Here is a 20,235-nt window from a genome sequence, read left to right as displayed (position 1 = left end):
AATCCCAGTGTTTTCAATAAGATTTGCAGGGCTGTTAATCGGGATCATCCCATGTTAAAAATGACCATTACTGATTGACACAGCCACAGAATTTGCATTGACCTACTACCTTGAAGACAGAAAAATATCCTAAGAGGTATCACAAAGGCTGCAGACAATTGGGCAATGTGTCAAAGATTAGGTAGCGGATGTCAAAACCCTGGTTCTTGAGATGAGCTTTGAGACAGAGCTGAAGAAAGGGGGAGTTAAGCATGGAATTTATCTAGAGACAGGGTCGTCAATGGTGGGGCAAAGGGCAGACGATGCACAAAGTAAAAGGATGAACACCTGAAGGGATTTGGGAAGAGACGCGGAGATAGACAGCAGGTAGTGATAATGAAAGATGAAACCATTAAAAGATGTATAAACATCAACAGGTGTAGATTTTTAACTTCAGCAGCTTCAAGGAGCCAGAAGTTTATATCAAGCAGCAAGGATATGGGCGATCAGCAAGTTTGACGTGTAACGGAGTACAGACCATGCATACCAGAACGGTTGTCAGCTTATGCTGAGAATCCCAAGCACTATTATTGGCTGTAAAGACCATGGATGGTGAACTGGAGCCGGGGACCATAATTGATTGCAGGGGCCATGGGATGCTGTGGCTGAGCAGTGCAATTGGTGCAGGGACCAGGGAGATGGAGGAGCAGGGAATAGAAATAGACAGGGTTCCTAATCATTGCTAGCCCGGTCTGCTGGAACATATTTGTGTGCACGCACGTACGCACACAGACACGGAAGACAAGAGTTCAGGCTCAGCTCTGATATCACAATACTCACCAATGTACAATACCCAGCACGACAACACATTGAAAGGCCCAGGCATTTATGGAATGACAGTGCAACCAAGATGATCAGTAATTCAAGGGAGAAAATGGTTGTTTTAAGAGACTTTCTCTAATTCTATCCCTTGTTCATTAATAGAGAAACAAAGCTGATCAATTTTGTGTATTTAAAGGGTGATTACTTGCCCGCAGTTCTGTTTTCCCAAGATTCAAAATTCATGAGGCAACGTTGCTGATCACATCACATACACTGTGGTAACTTGTAGGTGGTCCAAAAGAGATCATGAAAAGCAGGTAAAGCTGAGAGGTGACATTTTGACACTAACTTTAGTGAGGAGTCAGCTCAGATTGCATTTAAGTGCAGACACGTGGAATTTTAAATTATAGATATAAAAATTGAGTTTATGCTGGATCAGTATAACAGACAAAAGAACCAAGACTGTAGTCTGTTCCTTAAAAGAAATTAAAAGGCTCCAAGGGCTGAAAGCTGCAAAATTCTGAATGGCAGATAATCTTCCCACAAAGTGCAAACCATCACACTGTCTCTGGAAAAATGACAGTTCAAAACACACCAATAGACGCGTTAGCGTATACGGGGACAGCTGGAAGGGAGGAAATCATGCACAAAAGACAGATATTGTTGAAGGTGTCCCAGATAGCTGGATGCTTTCCCTTCACAGATGACAGAGAACTGATGGCTCTTTCGGAGATCTCACAGATTGACCCATGGACTGCAAGCAAGTCAAAAACTAGCGGTACTTGGCCTTAAATGAGTGATTTCAGTGCAGCAATTTGAATAGCAGATTCTAATTGGAATGCTCCTCTGCCTATCACAAGAAAAATTAAAAATGGGGAGGTTATCAGTACTCATTTGGTTTCTGCTCAATACAGCACAGGTTTTGCTAAGTAGCTAATGAAAAAGACTGTAAATCTCAATTTGCCCAGTAGTGAAACATTATTGTTGGCTTCAACACACTGAGCTATCTACGGAAATAAAATCAGTTCAGGGTTTTGATAGCTATTCAGTGACTTTTGTCGATGAGCTTAGCTTGTAATTGTCAGGTGGCAGCAAAATGGGGTTTGGCAAAGATACCTCGAGAATCCCACAGTCACTCAGTCACTTAGCTCATACCAAGCTCTGACATCTGGAGCATTACCAGTACACAAGGAACCATAACCATAAGAGTCAGCACTTAAACGGGCAGGAGGAGAAAATAGGACAAACAAATAAATGCTCCAACCCAAGTGGTATTAGGGCACCAATGAACACCAGTCAGCAGAATAAAAACCTTGGGGAAATGGGACATGATGGGATAAAAGGAGGAAGAAAGCAGGGGATAAACCATTGCATTCCATAACAGATTGAGAATCTCACTGCCAAGTTTTCAGTTTCTTGCAGGGGAATAAAAGCAGGATTCTTCGTCAGTAAAAGACCAACACTGACAAAAGTTTGAAGCTTCACCTCTTTTCCAGAAAGAAATCCATCACTTTCATATTCTCAACCCGTCACATCTTAAACATTTCTTCATTAGCAGTTACAGCCCACTGGAACCTCAAGGCATCGCTCAATTCTGAATTGGTAGCACCCCCTTGTGGACACACTGCCAGCATCAGTTTGCTAAAATAATAAATACTGCAACTGTGGGGACTATCCCAATCAGCCACTGTAATCTTGGTCTTGATGCAATCCGGATTACCACTGAGGTCATGCAGTTGATTGGGAGGAAACTCCAACTCCTCCCTGAGGAAGTCTGAACAACAGTGGATGACTTTCAGAAGTGTGCAATGCAAATAGCTCAACAGAAAGGGCAGTGCTAAAGCACAGTCACTCCTCACAACACAAGGGGAAGAACAGGAACTAGAAACGTCTGAAAGGCCAAACTTTCCTGTTAGTATTGTTTTACTGACCCCTTCAAAAACATATGTTATCTAGATACTCGTAGCAGTTTAAAAGAACAGTTTGGCTGATCACAACAGTTTTCTTGCAGGTATATGAGTAACATGTCACTACTTTTAGTTCCTCCAAAATTCAAAGGGGACAGAAATACCCTGCTTGCAGGTTTCTATTCTTTCACCTAATGGTATAGAATGCCAGCAATACTTGTATCATCTTCAATAGACACACCAGGTACCAACTAATTAACTTACCACCGATAGATGCACAACATTTAACATTACAAAACTGTACAAGATTGACACATACAGCATCACTAGACAAAAAGTCAGATTACTCTGCTACACAACTTGCTTTAGGTTTTGTTCAGAATTAAAGGTTCCCACTTTAAAGCTGGTTGCAAGTACTCCAGAGAAGATACAATGGAAAAGATCAAATAGGCCATGAGATATATTGAGTACAATTTGTAAGAACATCTACACAACCCACAATCAACATGCACACAGAGAAATCTTAAATTTGCAGAAATTGGAGTTCATGGGTTAAATATAATAGGTAGTGGAAAAGGTAAAATAGTTTTAAGCTGATAACTTCACACTTGGGTACAGATCCACTGAGTCTAACCACTTCAAGAACCACAATTAATCATGCTTCACAAGTGGGCAGGCACAGACCAAGCCTGTGGGATTGTCAAGCTTTATCCTCTCCTCACTGGGTAGTGATTAGCAAATGGGTTTTTCCCTCTTTGTAGCCCTTAGGTAGGGAAGTTGCTTGTAACACACTTACCGCCAACCCTAAGCTTAAGAGTAGACCGGGAATCCAATTTTGGAATGTCTCTGTGCAGCTCAGCTATTTGCTGCGGTTTCCAGCTGAGCCACTGAGAAAGCCTTGAATGCTGCGAGAATTGGGAACTTCATCAATGGAGATGATGCAAGAGAGAGGTCATACATACCCAATCATCACACAAATCCCAACTTTAAGGTGCACACTCCCAACAATTCCTCATTCCTCTACACCCAAGTCCAGTTGAAGGTGCTTCAATACATATATTTGAAAAACAATGGTTCAGCAATTTGGTAAACTGAGATAAATCCACCAGTCACCACCTACCTGATATAGGAATTCCACCAAGTCCTGTGCTGTGAGGTGGTATATTTAAGTCCAAGAAATTACTGTTCGAGGTGGGTGTTGCTGTGTGGTTCAAGTGCATCATGCTATTGTGAGGATAGGCCATCCATGGGTACCGTGCCTGACCCGGAAAACTGAATGAGTTGTAGACAGCTCTGTGCTGAAAAGGTGGGAACCTCCGTGGTAATATGGAGTTGGGGAAAGAGTTGCCTATGGAGTTGGCTGTTGTGGCAGCAGAAGGGGTCAAGAAGCCACCAATGCCTTTATTTGCAGTTTGCGGAGGGATCTGTAGTGAGGTGGGAGAAGTGAGGCCCGTGTTGGAAGGCTGGTCCTGGACTGAGAGTTCTTTTTCTATCAGGTCTGCTAAGGCTTTCCTGGTGATGTCGAACGGGTCAAAACCCAGGTCATCCTCTTGCTGTTTGGAGGAGCCAAACCCAAACGCTGCTTGCCAATCTGTTGATGAGGATACTGGGATTGTTTCTGAAATTTATTGAAGGAAACAAGAGAAATGAGTAAATGTTTCTGTAAGTAAACGTGCATAACCAAGTCAAACACACAAGCTAATAATGTGCAACGAGTGCCAACAATTTCCCGTCCATTCCTTTCCAGCATCAAAATGAGTGATGAGAGAAGGTACAGGTGGGAACTTAGTGGGAGGAGCAGTTTAAAAAGTGTCCCTTCAGCAGATCCTACAATAAATATAGATACGAAGACTTTGATTACACAGGAGGAATGCAGTCATGTGGGATCAAATCCGACACAACATCTTCTTGGAACTACTGAGGCGTTTTCAGCTCTTTTCCTTTCTCACCTCCCTCCTGATTAGTACAGACTGAGGTGGAGAGGAAAATAAGGTTTGAACGTTACTCCATGCTGGGGAATATTTTCACTGAGCTTCAAACATGAAACTTACAAGAGGGAGCCACTGCTCCCTTCTTTCATGCAATAATTCAGGGAAGGGTGACATACAAGCAGACTGCTCACACTCCACAGCTGTCCGTAGAACATTTCAAATGTAGGCACTTAAATAAACTCATTTATTATGGAGTCAGTCATGTGGTAAGTTTGTGTATCAAAAACTAATTGTCACATGGAAACAACACATACAAAGCCCATGTTTTAACTTATATCACGTACTACTGGAAACTGCATGCAAGAGGACAATACCAAAGTCACCAAAAGGCCATCAGCTCAGGACTGATGAGTCTGAAAAAGGTGTGGGTTTAAGGTCAAGGTCACACACAGTAATTAGCTGAGGCAGTAACTGTTCCATCACCAATGGCTTTTACCTTGAATCCCAAAAAATCTTTACTAAAGACCAGTTATTGATTCAATAATATTGATGCAAGGCAATTTATTTTAATTAGATCTTAAGAGTTGCATCATCTGCTGCCTGTTTCCCAGGACCAGGAAGAAATACTCTCAAGTCATCTGGTTACACTGCAATAAGATAGCACCCAGCGCTCAGCTTAAAAGTAGTGGCTTTGATTAAAAGCTGTTTGAGACCTTTGAAGAACAACGTAGAGAAACTGCTTGGACTTGCCGCAGACAAGGCAGATGGGACAACAGAAACATTCTCTGGTGGGATTTTAATGGCGAGTTCAGTATCATGAGAACGCAGTCAAATGTATAGAAGCTTCGCTGCCAACAATCATAACCAAAAGTGCCTTGAAAGTCAGTGCCAGTTTAGTCACAGTAAGAAGTTTAACAACACCAGGTTAAAGTCCAACAGGTTTATTTGGTAGCAAAAGCCACACAAGCTTTCGGAGCTCCAAAAGCTGTGGCTTTTGCTACCAAATAAACCTGTTGGACTTTAACCTGGTGTTGTTAAACTTCTTACTGTGTTTACCCCAGTCCAACGCCGGCATCTCCACATCACGACTACCAGTTTAGTCAGGCAGCTGTGCTAAACTGTGCCTAAAGCGAACAGGAGTTGAGAGTTTAGAAAAGCTAGAATTCTCATTTATATATGGAACATAAATATCTAACTGTGTTAAACCATGTACACCATCCATTTTACATAAATTAGCTTTACTGGTTTCAGACCATGTCATGGCTTATTACGATTGTTTATCCAGTCAGTATTAGCTTTCTACAAAGCAGAAACCGCGCTTCAAAAGTAATGGTTTAATGGCTGTGAAGTGCTTTGGAACACTGGAGTTCATGAAAAGTGCTATATAAACACAACTTCTCTCTTTCACCACTACGGGACGGTTCACGTGATTTTGATTTGATTTATTATTGTCACATGTATTAGCATACAGTGAAAAGTTTCTTGCGCACTAGACAAAGCATACCGTTCATAGAGAAGGAAACGAGTGTGTGCAGAATGTAGTGTTACAGTCATAGCTGGGGTGTAGAGAAAGATCAAGTTAATGCAAGGTAGGTCCATTCAAAAGTCTGACAGCAGCAGGGAAGAAACTGTTCTCGAGTCGGTTGATACGTGACCTCAGACTTTCATATCTTTTTCCTGACGGAAGAAGGTGAAAGAACGTGGTGGCATGGGATGGATTCCAGGAGCAGAAGTACAGCATAAGGAGATGGTTACAGAGTTTGCTGCAGTTTACCCAACATTGGCAGGAATAAGATGCTCTTGAGATAGGATAGGTTGCCAGGTGCATGCAACAGACAGCTGGAGATGCTGAACCAGCAGGCGAGGCGGGGGGAGGCCCTAGGGTGAGGCCAGGGCGAGGGGCCCTAGGGCGAGGGGGGGGGGGGGGGGGGGGGGTAGAAAGAGTGGGAAAAACCTGACTTCACCAAAATCCTTCAGAGAACACAAACTATCAACTCTATATGTTGCAACACAGGTAGTTGACGCAATGTCCTCAGGGCAACTACTAATGAGCAATAAATGCTGCCACACCAGTGTTGCCCACGCATCAAATTCTAACACAAGATGGAAAAACGATGAGATCTCTTTCAAAGACATTGGCGGCACGGTAGCACAGTGGTTAGCACGGCTGCTTCAAAGCTCCAGGGTCCTGGGTTCGATTCCCGGCTTAGGTCACTGTCTGTGTGGAGTTTGCACATTCTCCTCGTGTCTGCGTGGGTTTCCTCCGGGTGCTCCGGTTTCCTCCCACAGTCCAAAGATGTGCGGGTTAGGTTGATTGGCCAGGTTAAAAATTGCCCCTGAGAGTCCTGAGATGCGTAGGTTAGAGGGATTAGTGGGTAAAATATGTGGGGGTAGGGCCTGGGTGGGATTGTGGTTGGTGTAGACTCGATGGGCCGAATGGCCTCCTTCTGCACTGTAGGGTTTCTATGATGGTTGTGAATTTACCTATTCTTCAAGTAGTCGCATGAGATCTTTTGCGTCCAATCTGAATAGACCCTAACCAAAAATGCAACACCCCATCAGGACTGCACTGAGCTGACCTACATTACACGCTCATTTTTCTGTGAGACAGCTTTAATGAAGTGGTGCTGCAAGTTTAACAATATTTTATCCAAATCAGAGGTGCTTAATGCTGAATGCCCAACATGGAAAAAATAGGTTTGTTGCTGGAGATAAGCATCTTTCAGCTTGCGTAGAAAATTAAAATAAAAACAATCTTCAAAAATGGATGTTAACTTGACCACCAAAACTCCCCATCAAGTATTTGAATAATTTTCCAGACCTCAAATTTCATCAACTTCGCTTCCAGTTTCCACCCCTCCATCGCCTTCACCTGGTCCATTACAGACAATTCCCTTCCTTGACCTTTGTCTTCATTTCCGGCAATTGACTATCTGGACTACAGCTCTACACACCCCACATCTGTAAAGACTCGATCCGTTTCTCTCAGCTCCTTCGTCTCTGTTGCATTTGTTCCGACTATGCCACTTTCCAAAGTGGTGCTTTTAATATGTGCTCCTTTTTCCTCAACCGTGGATTCCCATCTACTGTTGTCAACAGGGCCCTCAACAGTGTGCAGTCCATCTCCCGCGCCACGACCCTCACCCCCTCCCCTACCTCCCAGAACAAGGATAGAGTTCCCCTTGTTCTCACATTTCACCCCACCAGCCTCCGCATGCAAAGCATAATCCTCTGCCATTTTCACCAACTCCAGCATGATGCCACCACCAAACACATCTTCCCTTCACTCCCTCTGTCAGCATTCCGCAGAGACCGTTCCCTCCGGGATAACCTAGTCCACTCCTCCACTATACCCAACACCTCTCCCGTCACTCATGGCTCCTTCCCATGCAAACGCAGAAGGTCGAACACCTGTCCCTTTACCTCTTCTATGCTCACCATCCAAGGTCCAAAATATTCATTCCAGGTTAAGCAACGTTTCACTTGCACCTCTTCCAATTTGGTCTATTGCATTCACTGCTCCCAATGTGGTCTCCCCTGTATCGGAGAGACCAAGCGTAGACTGGGTGATCGCTTTGCTGAGCACCTTTGGTCTGTGCGCAATCAGGACCCTGACCTTCCGGTTGCTTGCCATTTTAACACACGATCCTGCTCCCATGTCCACATGTCTGTCCTTGGCTTGTTGCAATGTTCCAGTGAAGCTCAACGCAAACTGGAGGAACAGCATCTCATCTTCCGGCCACGCACTTTACAGCCTTCCGGTCTCAACATCGAATTCAACAACTTCAGGTGATTTGCTCGACCCCACCTCGGCCCCCTTGGTTTTCATTCTATTTTATTTAATTTTCCACTGTTTTCTTTTATTTCTTTATTGTCTTTCTGCATTATTCTCCCCCCTCCCCCAGTTCTACATTCTACCTCTGCCCCATTTCCCCCCCTCCACTCCCCCAACATCTCCATCTGTCACAGCTTACAGCTTCTCTGCCATTTGGCCATTCACACCCTTCATTCTCTGTGGACAGCTATTAGCCATAGAAACTAAGGGAAAAGACTGCTATGGCTCATTTTTCATTCCCTCCCCCTGCAGTATAAATATCTCCCACTTTCTATGCCTTTTAGCTTTGACAAAGGATCATCTGGACTCAAAACGTCAGCTCTTTTCTCTCCTTACAGATCTGCCAGACCTGCTGAGATTTTCCAGCATTTTCTCTTGTGGTTTCAGATTCCAGCATCTGCAGTAATTTGCTTTTATTTTATATTTGAAAAATTTTGATGAGTGAAGCTGAGTTTAGATAATTTAACCAATTTTAACAGGAAAAAAGTGAGACAGGCTGCATTATAGAGTGAACACGAACGATAAATTAACAGTTCAGATTCTTGAATTTGGCTTAAAGTACTATAGATTTCTAGCGATAAATGCCAAACATTGCATTTTCTGCAGTCACAATGACTTAGCTGAATGTACCCAACTGCTGTGCTTACTGTAAAAGTTCAGATCGGTAATGTATAAAGAGCAGGTATTTTAAGGCATATACAATGTCCATTTGAACTGTGAACAGCAGCAAAATTACAGATTCTCCCCTTCCAATCTTCACCAATTTGGGACCCTGACCCAAGAAATATCCAAGATCTTCAGAAACAGGCGTAAGAAAAATGTAGAGGGGGAAACAGGTACAGAGCCAGGAAGGAAGGGACAGCCTCACTGTTTTAGCACAATAGAATTGTGGTTAAATTAGAGTTTGTGGTAGGAATAGGGTGAAAGCATGATCAACATTGAATTTGGCAAAATGGGTCAGTGGAAGTGGGCAATCGTGTGCATTGGAACAGAATGCCAAAATTACAAATAGTTTGGTCAGGAAGGAAGGCAGCAGTAAAGACAAAGCAACTAAATTCGCAGTGGGGCTAGGAAGATTCATTCCAAATATTGATGACTTCATTCAGTCCAACAACTCTCAAGTGCCCCCCCCCCCCCCCCCACCCCCCTCTCTCACAAATCCTCCCCCCAAAGCCCTCTCTCACAAGCTCCCTTCCCCCCCACCCCTCTCTCAAGCTCCCTTCCCCAATCTCTCTCTCACAAGCTCCCCACTGACCCTCCCATCCCCCTCTTAAGCTCCCGCACCTCCCTCTGGAAGATGAATATGGCTCACCCATGACAGTATAAAAATGAGCAGTGTGATGGCATGGGTTGAAGAATATGGTAGTGTGATGCAACTTAATATCATGCATATGTATGAAAATTCGCTCACAACACAGCCAAAAGATATACAAGCTAGAGGTGATAACAGAACATATGCTCAGCAGATCCACAAGACTGGTACATAGGACTGGAACTATTCAACAGCAAATATGTACAATTGAAAGTTTGCATGGAGGGATACATCTTGACCAATTGTACCAAATACTGCAGAAATTATTGAGCAAGATGAAGAGAGATCATGCACCATGTTCACAGGGAATGCCATTTCTAAATGCCAGCAAAAGGACTTTTGTCTTGAGTCACAAGGTTTGGAAGTCAAACCCCACTCCAGGATGAGTGCAGAATCTAGTCTGAAACTGAGTGTTACTTTATTACAAGGTATGTCTTGTGTTAAATTGAGGCTCCATCTGCCTCCTCAGATAGACACCACTATTTTAAAGGTCAGGAAAATTATTCCCATGGCGGATCTAGCATTAATTCCTCAGTCAATAACCAAATAAGCCAATTTTGTTGGTGTTTACTTCATTTGCAGAATCTTGCTATAGTTGGATTGTCATATTTGCCTACGCAACAGTAACAACAGCTGACAAGTATTCCATTGGCTTTGAAGCTTTTTGTGACATCCTGATGTTTTGAAAGATGAAGTAAAAATACAAGTTCGTATTTTGCTTAGGCTAAGGCCACTTTTGCTTCATGAGCAGCAGAGACCCAACTGCATGCATTCCAACTGAGAACTTGAGGAGAGATGTGCATAGGGAACACATTCATCAAAATTAGAGAGGAAAAGAGATTTGGGAGAAAGTTCAGCAAGTGAAGAAACAGATGCATCCAGGATGTGCTGTTTTTGGTCCGGGGGATGGGGTGGAACAGCTATTTTGACAGGAGCATGGCACAGCTGTCAAATTTGCATCAGGACAGGAATGGGAATGGCATTGATACAGCAAGCAGTGAGTCTTGTGAATGAGCAGCTGAGTCTCAAACAAGTTTGGCTTAGGTTTGAACATAGCATTTTGAACTTGGACAAAGTCCTGGCAAGAAATAGGCCTATCAGTGGTATTAATGTATTACAATGTAGACTGATAAAATGAATCACACAAGTGCTATACACTGGTACAATATTAGCATTTGTTAACTCGGCTAATTTTTGTTACACTGCAGTGGTACCAACAAACCAAATAAGTTTTGTCAAACCACTGGTTATGAGTACCATCTTTCCATTGTCTGAGGAATTATAACCTAATGAGATTGCCTCCAAAGACGGATAAAAATTTGTATCAAGTCAACTGCATCCCAGCACAGAAATAAAAATGGTAGAAAATGTGTGGAATTGGTCAGGGCAATTTCTTGACTGCATTCAGCAGAGTTTTCCTGCTTAATGCAACAAACAATGGGAGTGAGATATGAAGATTTGAAAGCAAGTTTGACAAGCATGTGAGAGAGAAGGGAACAGATGGTTACAATGGTAGATTTGGATAAGGACAGCTTGGAGGATGCTCAAGTACAGCGTAAACACGTGAATGGACTGGTTATGCCAAATGCTGCGTTTCTGTGCTTCATGTCCTCTCGATCTTTATATGTGGAGTGCATCCTGAAAGTGTGTAGCCTGTTCAAACAGCATTACTCCAGTCTCAAACAAAAGGAGTTATCCAAAGAACTCAATCCCAAATCACTTCCTTCAAACACCAGAGAAAATTAAGACAAGAAACTACCACATTACTGTGAACATTCTGGTGATTGAAGAGTTAGAAGACCAAAAACTGCATTAGTGAGACAAGAAATGTACTTCAAGAGAACTTTTTCAGAACAATTTCACTGCCCTGAAAGGTGGAAGGATCTAAGGGTAAAGAGACATTTTGTTCACCATCCCAAGGACAATGATATACATGAAAATTTCTCCAGTTTAAGTGACAACAATGAAGGTGCTTTATGGTATAACTATCTGGACAAGACAGAAAAAAAAACTGTTAAAAATTTAGTCGGTTTATGGCAATCCAGCCTTCTCGTTAAGATTACTGCAACGTTTCTTACTAATTCATGTTAGAAATATTTTAATTGTTGTCTACACTGCTCTGTTGCAACTTTGGATAAGATAGTATTAAACACGGAGGCAAAAAAAATTATCAACTCCTAAACTGAAGTTGAGCAGGCCATTCCCAATGGAGGGACTCACTTTTAACAACCAGAAGTTCACATCCTCTCCTCACTTCACCATCTTCCCAAACTGACTTAATTGATGAAACTGCAACTGAAGGATTACAAACCAGTTGAAAGCTATTCCTTCAGCAGAATAGGCTGAATAATTGTCCTGATTTTGCAGATTATAGTACAGAAAATTTTCAATTTTATAAACACAATTTTATACACTCATCTCTCCTGCACATCACTGAACATCAAAAAATTCTTTCAGAGTGAGCAGTGGCAATTTTCTACCTTAAATGCTTCAGTGCATTAGAAAGGTATTCAATGCACAAAAGACAAAACGCAAGGGGATTGGATGATGCAATAACTTTTGACACTTGCCTTCCATCTTTGGATTCAAACCAAGACACATTGGCTACAAAGTTCTTTCCACAAGATGGCTGTTCAGATCTTACATGAAATAAAATTTGGGCCATCTCCTTCGAATTCTTAATTAATAGGGATCACAGCACAAAAATGTCAGTTATTCAGCATATTCAGATCCCAAAGCAGTGTGGGAAACGGAAAATAGCATGATAATCTAAGTGAGAAGATGAAGAGCCCTAAAGCAATTGGTTTAAGTAATAATTTGTTAAATTAACTCCAAAGGTCACAATACTTCTGACTAAATATTGAACTTCTGTCATTTAACACTGATTTTTAAATCTGGATTAACAGAATCAAGAGGGCAGGAAGGGACACATGAATTAATATGACATCTTTAAAGGAAACATTGCAAACACTGAGCAGAGAGAGCTGGGATCACAACTTGAACTAAGGCAACATCTTCAAGCTACTGCAGGCCATAAATCAGTGATTCTGGCTGTGGATAAAACACCACTAAAAACTGGTAGGATTATACCAGTTAAATATTTCAGAAATACCAGAGAGTGGAGTTACCAGAGAGTAAACAAAATTAAAAACTGTTAGACACTTCACACAGGACAAACTCATAATTAACCTCAAAAATCAAGCTCACTCAAATTGACAATGGACATATCCATGATGTGACCACAAGGAGGATAAAATTACTAAATCAATGCTTCATTGGATTGCCCTCTAAAGCATACAAATTCACTGAGGTTGTGACATCAAGAGTTTCCCCAAATGTATCCCACGTCTTTATTTCCATTCCATTGTGACAGCATTTCACCCTTTCCTATCACATGGTGTTCACAATTTCAACAGAATTCTACTGAAGTTTTTTCATTTATTTTAATTCATTGTGTGATTTCCTCCTACTATCCAGTAGAACTCAGAGATCTGTTCCTATTTTTTACTAGCCAAATTTTGGAGTAACAGACCCTATTTATTTCCCTCAACGTGGCTTCCATATTACAGAAAGGAGGGGGAAGCACAAAGTGCAAAAAGTACAATAAAGATATTACAAATGAGAGGTTACAGAGAGGAAATGGAAGGGTTGGGATGGTGGGGGTACTGTAAAAGTAGGGACCATAAATCCATTAAGGAATTCAGTAGCAATTTTTGTTTAGAATGTAGAACTCACCACCACATGGAGAGGTTGTGATGAATAGCATATATGCATGTAAGAGGAAGCTAGTCAGAACATGAGGGGGAACGGAATAGAAGAGTGAGAGGGTGACATCAAGTAAATAAACGAGGAGGAAGGTCATGCAGATCATAATCTGGATAGACTTGATCAGTCAAATGCCTTGTTCTTAAATTGTATATTTTATCCAGTTTTTTTTTTACAAACAAGCACCGAATAAGTTATATATCTTACCAGACAAAACAATCTGTTAATGCACAAAGTATAATCAAATTTCACAAGGCCAATGACAGGTTGTTTAGGCAAACAAACGTGTTGCCCTGCTCATTGGCAGTTATCTACTATATTTTAATACAAGGTGAACATCTCAAGGCCCCAAAGACTTCCCTCAGTCCTAGTAATTCATCCTCAAAACCCAGGCCATCAGCCCATTTGGTGTTTACGTTGATTTGTCCTGCTTTAGAGTCATGGGCACTGGTGTTGATTTGGCTGCAGTTAATCCTGCAGCTCATTGGTGAAAAAAGCCCGAATCACAACACCAAGATATTAGTAACTTGATATATATACAAAATAATAGAACGTGGATTTAAATCCCGAGACCTGCTCACCCCCTCCTTGGTACACACCAATAGAAGAATGCTGGGATTTGCTTGCTTTACATAATAGGGCATTGGATGTAATTCATGAGATTGGGGAACACCAACATACTGAACGAATCTTAACAAAAACTTAAAACAGCAATAATATTCAGAGAAAAACAGCAATTGGATATAAAACCACTGAACATTCAGTAATGTTTAAATAAAGTCACAAATATATATGTCAAGTCACTGCAGTGAAAAAAACTCATTAAAACATTGTATTTTGTCAGCAAGCTGATCTGGAGGATAAAAAGTGTTCAAAAACAATTACATTGCAAGCTGAGTACCCTATTATGACGAAGAGCCATCCAGAATTGAAACATTAGCTCTGTTCTCCCTCCACAGATGCTGTCAGACCCACTGAGACTTTGCAGCATTTTCTGTTTGTTTCAGATTCCAGCATCCGCATTAATTTGCTTTTACCCTGTTTACCAACATCATAGAATCACGACAGTGCAGGAGGCCGCCATTTGGCCCATCGAGTCTACACTGCTCATTCATAACAAAGCATCTTACCCAGGCCCCCCCCAATCCATTCCTCATAACCTCGTATTTGCCCTACAAATCTCCTAACCTGCACATCTAACTCAGTTAATGTCTTGAGGACTGGGGTTGAATCCTACCACGGCAGATGAAGAATTTGAATAAAAATATCTGGAATTAAGAATCTACTGATGACCATGAAAACATTATATGGTTGGTGGAAAAACCCATCTGGTTCATTAATGTCCTTTAGGGAAGGAAATCTGCGGTCCTTACATGGTCTGACTTACATGCGACACCAGAGCCACAGCAAAGTGGTTAACTCTCAACTACCCCCCGAAATGGCCAAGACACTCAGTTCAAGGGAAACTAGGGATGAGCAATATATGTTGGCCAGCCAGATGCCCATATCCCACGAATGAATAAAAAAAACTAAAGGGCAATTTACCACGCCTAACTTTGGACACTAAGGGATAATTTACATTAACCTCAATGCAAGCACCAAATTTCTTGATTTGCTTTCACACCGATTGCTATTAGCAAAATCCTTTTTACATGAAGTGCTGACTCCAGTTGGCAGCAATATAAGGCTACCTCATCGTAATCTTGTATGGAGACAGTTAATGAATCAGCGGTCCCAACGCAATACATTGACCAACTCAACTGCAATGCTGCATTGGTACAACTTGGATTGGATGACTTTAAAAAGAGAGACTTTTGCACTGCTTTCCAGTGAACATTGAACTCTGGGATTTATTTCTTGCTGATCTTTGTTCAGTGACAGCCATGTTGTAAAGATATGAATTAAACAGCAGATTGCAGACACAGACACTTTAAGTGATCAGTGGATTACAGTCAAGTAATTGTAAGCATCTTTTGGGGTTCATGTCTGATATTGAAATCTTCCTGTCATCACTCCTGCTATCCCAATCCACGCATATGCATTTATCCTTCTTGAACTCAAGCTCTATTCAGCTCATAGGTTCTATGCACTTCAGAGCGCATTTAGGAAGCAGTGCCCTTTCACTAATAAAGGTCTGAAATTGATCCCCTGCTCCAGTGAGACACTGACAAAGCCACATACCTGATGTGAAGAGACTCTGTGGCTCTGGTGCTGTTGGCCAGTCATGTGTTGATGGCGATGAAGTGGGGTAAAGCAGGCTGTTTGGGAGAGGGTTGGGGTGTCTGAAGTTACTGTTGTCTGAAAAGAGGGATTGGGATTCTGCTGCAGCCCCCTCAAAAGGAGAGCGTGCATTATGATTAGATGAACTAATGGGGACGACTGGATTGGGTTTTGTTAATCCTGGCGGTGGTGACGGTGTTTCACTGGTAGGGATCTGAAAAGGAGACATAGTTGCACGTTAGTAATAACATGAGTGAAGATGCACAATCTAAAGATCAGAAATTCAACCCGCCAACTCAGAGCACAAATGAGAGGTGGAGCTCTCCAAATGGCCCTTTTAATTGCATTCAATGCCAAAATACTTAGAGCACTTCAGCACATAAGGTATTTGTAAGTTGAATTCAAAATGGCTTGTTTGAATGTTTTCCACAACATTCATAGAAATAATACAGTGCAGGAGGCGGCCATTTGGCCCATCAAGTCTGCACCAACTCTCCGACATAGCATCTTACCACAACCCATCCTTCCAGCCTATCGCCTTAACTACATGCATTTATCTCCACTAATCTCCTAACATGCACATCCTGGTACACTAAAGGGCAATTTAGCGTGTCCAGTCCACTTAACCTGCACATCTTTAGAGTGTGGAAGGAAACTGGAGCACCTGGAGGAAACTTGCACAGAAAAGAGAACATGCAAACTCCACATAGAATCACCCAAACTGGAATTCAACCTGGGCCCCTGGTACAGTGAGGTAGCAGAGTCTGAGGGGGGGGGGGCGAGGGTGGCCGAGAGGAGGGGCACCCCAAGTAGGGGAAGGGAGGGGCAAAGAGAGGGCACCACAAAAAGGGGTGAGAAGAGGGCAACGGCAGGCACGCCATGGGAGGGAAGAGGGCAATGGCTTACGCACGAGGGGATAGGCGATGGCGGCAACACTGATGGGGAGAGAGAGTGCAAGAGAGCGCACAAGAGTATGCGAGAGCGAGCGTGAAAATCAGCCATGATAGTTCTGAATGGGTAGGTATGAAGGACGCTGGGCCTATTTCTGCTCTCTCCTGTGTTATTCTATATAGATTCAAAGATATTTAGTATGAGCAGCACAATTATGCAACTGATCCAAGATGGCGTTCTCATGACAGGATCAAGGCAAAGCATTTTATTTGGCAGATTCAAGATGGTTACTCTATTTGTCTATGCTTTTGCATTCATGGAGCACAGAATGGAATTGCAAAGGAAAACTTCAACCCTCTTGGACATGTGACCTGAACAAGCCACAGTTCTAGCTATTAGAAAATTCTTGTGACATGTCAATCATTCAAACGTTAGGCACTAAAAAGGGGAGGTGTTAGAATGGAAAGCGCTAAACTGGGGTATGGCAAGATGCTTAATGAGCTAAGTATATATTTAAAGATCCAAATACATCTTACCTGTTGTAAATTGTCTCCATTTCCTAGACTGAGTGCTTCTGGTGGTTTATCCACAGGTCTGCAAAAAAAGAAATTGTAACAAGTTGACGAAGCTGTACCTGCAATCATGTTCAGTGTGCCAGTCTGCTTGTTTTCTAGGAATTTTTTAAAAAGCCCAGTGAAGGACAATGCTCATAGAGCAAGATCCCACCAACATTCAAAAAAGCAAAATGATAGTCAAGGTGAATTAGCAAATTAGCCGGAGATTGTTATGATGCTCATGCTTTTCATATTAAGTTGTCAAAAAGCAGCAAATAAATCAAATAAAATGCCACTGCATGGTCAGTGTCACATGCCTGCAATCTGGTGTGGTGGCACATTTACTTAGCCAGGATTGTTAAATTAGCCAACATAATTGGCAGGCAGAGTGTGGAGATTAAAAGTTGAGCAGTACGTGGCACTTCAGCTGTCCAGGTGACCACAAATCACTTTGTTTACACTTGATTTATTTACGGATATCCCAGCAATGATATTTTACATGGATGCGGTATTCACCGATCACACTAAGAAATACTTCTATTAATGATCACTGACCAGCTTTCAGTCTAGGTTTCTACTGCAGAAATTATCCACTGAATGGTGCAAGTTTTGCTCCTTTTCACAAAACAGTCATCTTCAACTCACTGAACTCTAAGGAACCAGGAACTCGTGACTGTTAATTACATAGAATATTCAGTTAGTTGCATAGAATATTTACTCTTCAGACATTTGGAAATATTCACAACTGCAATTGGTATAGCCTTTCCCAAACCAATGATGGTGCACGGAGTATAACGAGCATCAAGTTGAAGGCATGGTAATACTGAACATGTTAAATCCTTAAATGTAATGTGTGGCTCCAGGGAGTGAATGGGAGCCAGAAATGATACTGATGTTTTGTCAAACCAGCTTAATTTATTTCCCTATTATCAATGCATATGATGCTGTTAGTTATCTTGAGGCTACAGTTTATTTCACCAGGGATTATAAACAGCACTGGCATTTCAAAAGCCAACATTATCGCCGGGTAACATATTTTCATTATTTCCTGTAATCCTGCGGCTGACTGACAGCAAGTGACTTAACCGAACGGGTAGTGCGTGGAAACGCAACGTTTGATGAAATACCCAGCACTTCGACAGCTGTATCATTAAGCCATACAAAGATGAGGTCCATTGTTTGATTTCTGGCTTATTCCAAGTTAGTCGATCTCAGCTGATGTTGCAGCAAGGCACCACAATGATCAGTTTTCCTGGGCTAGGGAGTTGAAGTAAAATTATAGCTAGAGCTCTTGCTCCAGACCTCTGTAGATAGTGGCCAATGATGTAGATTGGGTGTATGTGCGTGCCTGACATTGGATGAGGACCTATTTGCGATGGGAGCCAAGGCCATTGCATCTGTTAACATTCCAACTAAGCTTACAAGCAAAGAAATGGCCACTTGGGAGACTTCCTGAAGAAGTCCCACTAAGTAGAAACTAAGCACCAAAACAGTCAGTGACTGTGGCAGAGTAGCAGGACAACTGACAAGTACTCAGACTAGAATGCTGAGATCAAGCATGACAACCAGCAACCAATTCCTGCAATGATTGCTGAACACACGTTGCACTAGATGTCAACCTGAAACAAAAACACTTTCGTTGAAGCCTGCAAATCAAAGTGCAGAGGAGTAAATGACCTTCAAATGTAATAAAGATCTTCTGAGGCGATGGATGATGTTCCAGGATGTCTCATCACATCAGTTAGAAGTACAGCATTCACAAAAATAGCACATTCTGAAAGCCACAACCTTGGTTTTTAGCCTATGGGTTCATAGGATGAGAGCATGCCAGCATTTAATGCTCATCACAATTGCCCTTCAGGGCCTATTAAACTGCCTTCTTACACTGCTGCAGTCCATGCGATACAGGCACACCATGATGCTGTTGGAGTGGGAGTTCCATGACTGACCAAATGACGAAGCACTGGCGACTTATTTTTAAGCCAGGACGGAGACATTTGGAGGTGAACTTGGTGTTTCCATGCACCTGTTGCTATTTTGGATCAAGATCCAATTACAACGGGATCTCGATCAATTGGGCCAGTGGGCTGATGAATGGCAGATGGAGTTTAATTGAGACAAATGCGAGGTGATGCATTTTGGTAGATTGAACCAGGACAGGACTTACTCAGTTAATGGTAGGGCGTTGGGGAGAGTTACAGAACAAAGAGATCTAGGGTACATGTTCATAGCTCCTTGAAAGTGGAGTCACAGGTGGACAGAGTGGTGAAGAAGGCATTCGGCATGTCTGGTTTCATCGGTCAGAACATTGAATACAGGAGTTGGAATGTCTTGAATTTGTACAAGACATTGGTACGGCCACACTTGGAATACTGTGTGCAATTCTGGTCACCCTATTATAGAAAGGATATTATTAAACTAGAAAGAGTGCAGAAAAGATTTACTGGGATGCTCCCGGGACTTGATGGATTGAGTTATAAGGAGAGGCTGGATAGACTGGGACTTTTTTCTCTGGAGCGCAGGAGGCTGAGGGGTGATCTTATAGAGGTCTATAAAATAATGAGGGGCATAGACAAGGTAGATAGTTAATATATTTTCCCAAAGGTAGGGGAGTCTAAAACTCGAGGGCATAGGTTTAAGGTGAGAGGGGAGAGATACAAAAGTGTCCAAAGGGGCAATTTTTTCACACAGAGGGTGGTGAGTGTCTGGAACAAGCTGCCAGAGGTAGTAGTAGAGGCGGGTACAATTTTATCTTTTAAAAAGCATTTAGATAGTTACATGGGTACGATGGGTATAGAGGGATATGGGCCAAATGCGGGCAATTGGGATTAGCTTAGGGGTTTCTTAAAAAAAAAGGGAGGCATGGACAAGTTGGGCTGAAGGGCCTGTTTCCATGCTGTAAATCTCTATGAAGAACTCTATGCTGCTCTTATCCTTCTTGGTGGTAGACAGTTCTGAGTCTTCGGGAAATGCTGCTTTGCAGCTTGCACATGGCACATGTGCTAGTAATGAGAGAGAG

At 42.3% G+C, this 20,235-nt stretch overlaps 1 protein-coding gene across 13 annotated transcripts in view; it reads right to left on the bottom strand.

Moving 5' to 3' along the window:
- cnot4b (CCR4-NOT transcription complex, subunit 4b) overlaps nt 1-20,235 on the bottom strand; it is a 164,375-nt gene that overhangs the window by 53,152 nt on the left and 90,988 nt on the right. For all 13 annotated transcript variants that reach the window (XM_078220269.1, XM_078220274.1, XM_078220271.1 and 10 more), the window contains 3 exons: nt 17,199-17,256; nt 15,733-15,985; nt 3,829-4,326 (listed from right to left, as the gene is read on the bottom strand). In XM_078220269.1, coding sequence (XP_078076395.1) covers nt 3,829-4,326; nt 15,733-15,985; nt 17,199-17,256 — 809 coding nt within the window. The remainder of the gene's footprint in view (nt 1-3,828; nt 4,327-15,732; nt 15,986-17,198; nt 17,257-20,235) is intronic.

This window comes from Mustelus asterias, chromosome 9 (assembly GCF_964213995.1).
Source record: "Mustelus asterias chromosome 9, sMusAst1.hap1.1, whole genome shotgun sequence".
Lineage (NCBI taxonomy): Eukaryota > Metazoa > Chordata > Chondrichthyes > Carcharhiniformes > Triakidae > Mustelus > Mustelus asterias.
The sequence above is the reverse complement of the archived record's forward strand: the minus strand, read 5'-3'. Positions and strand labels throughout refer to the sequence as shown.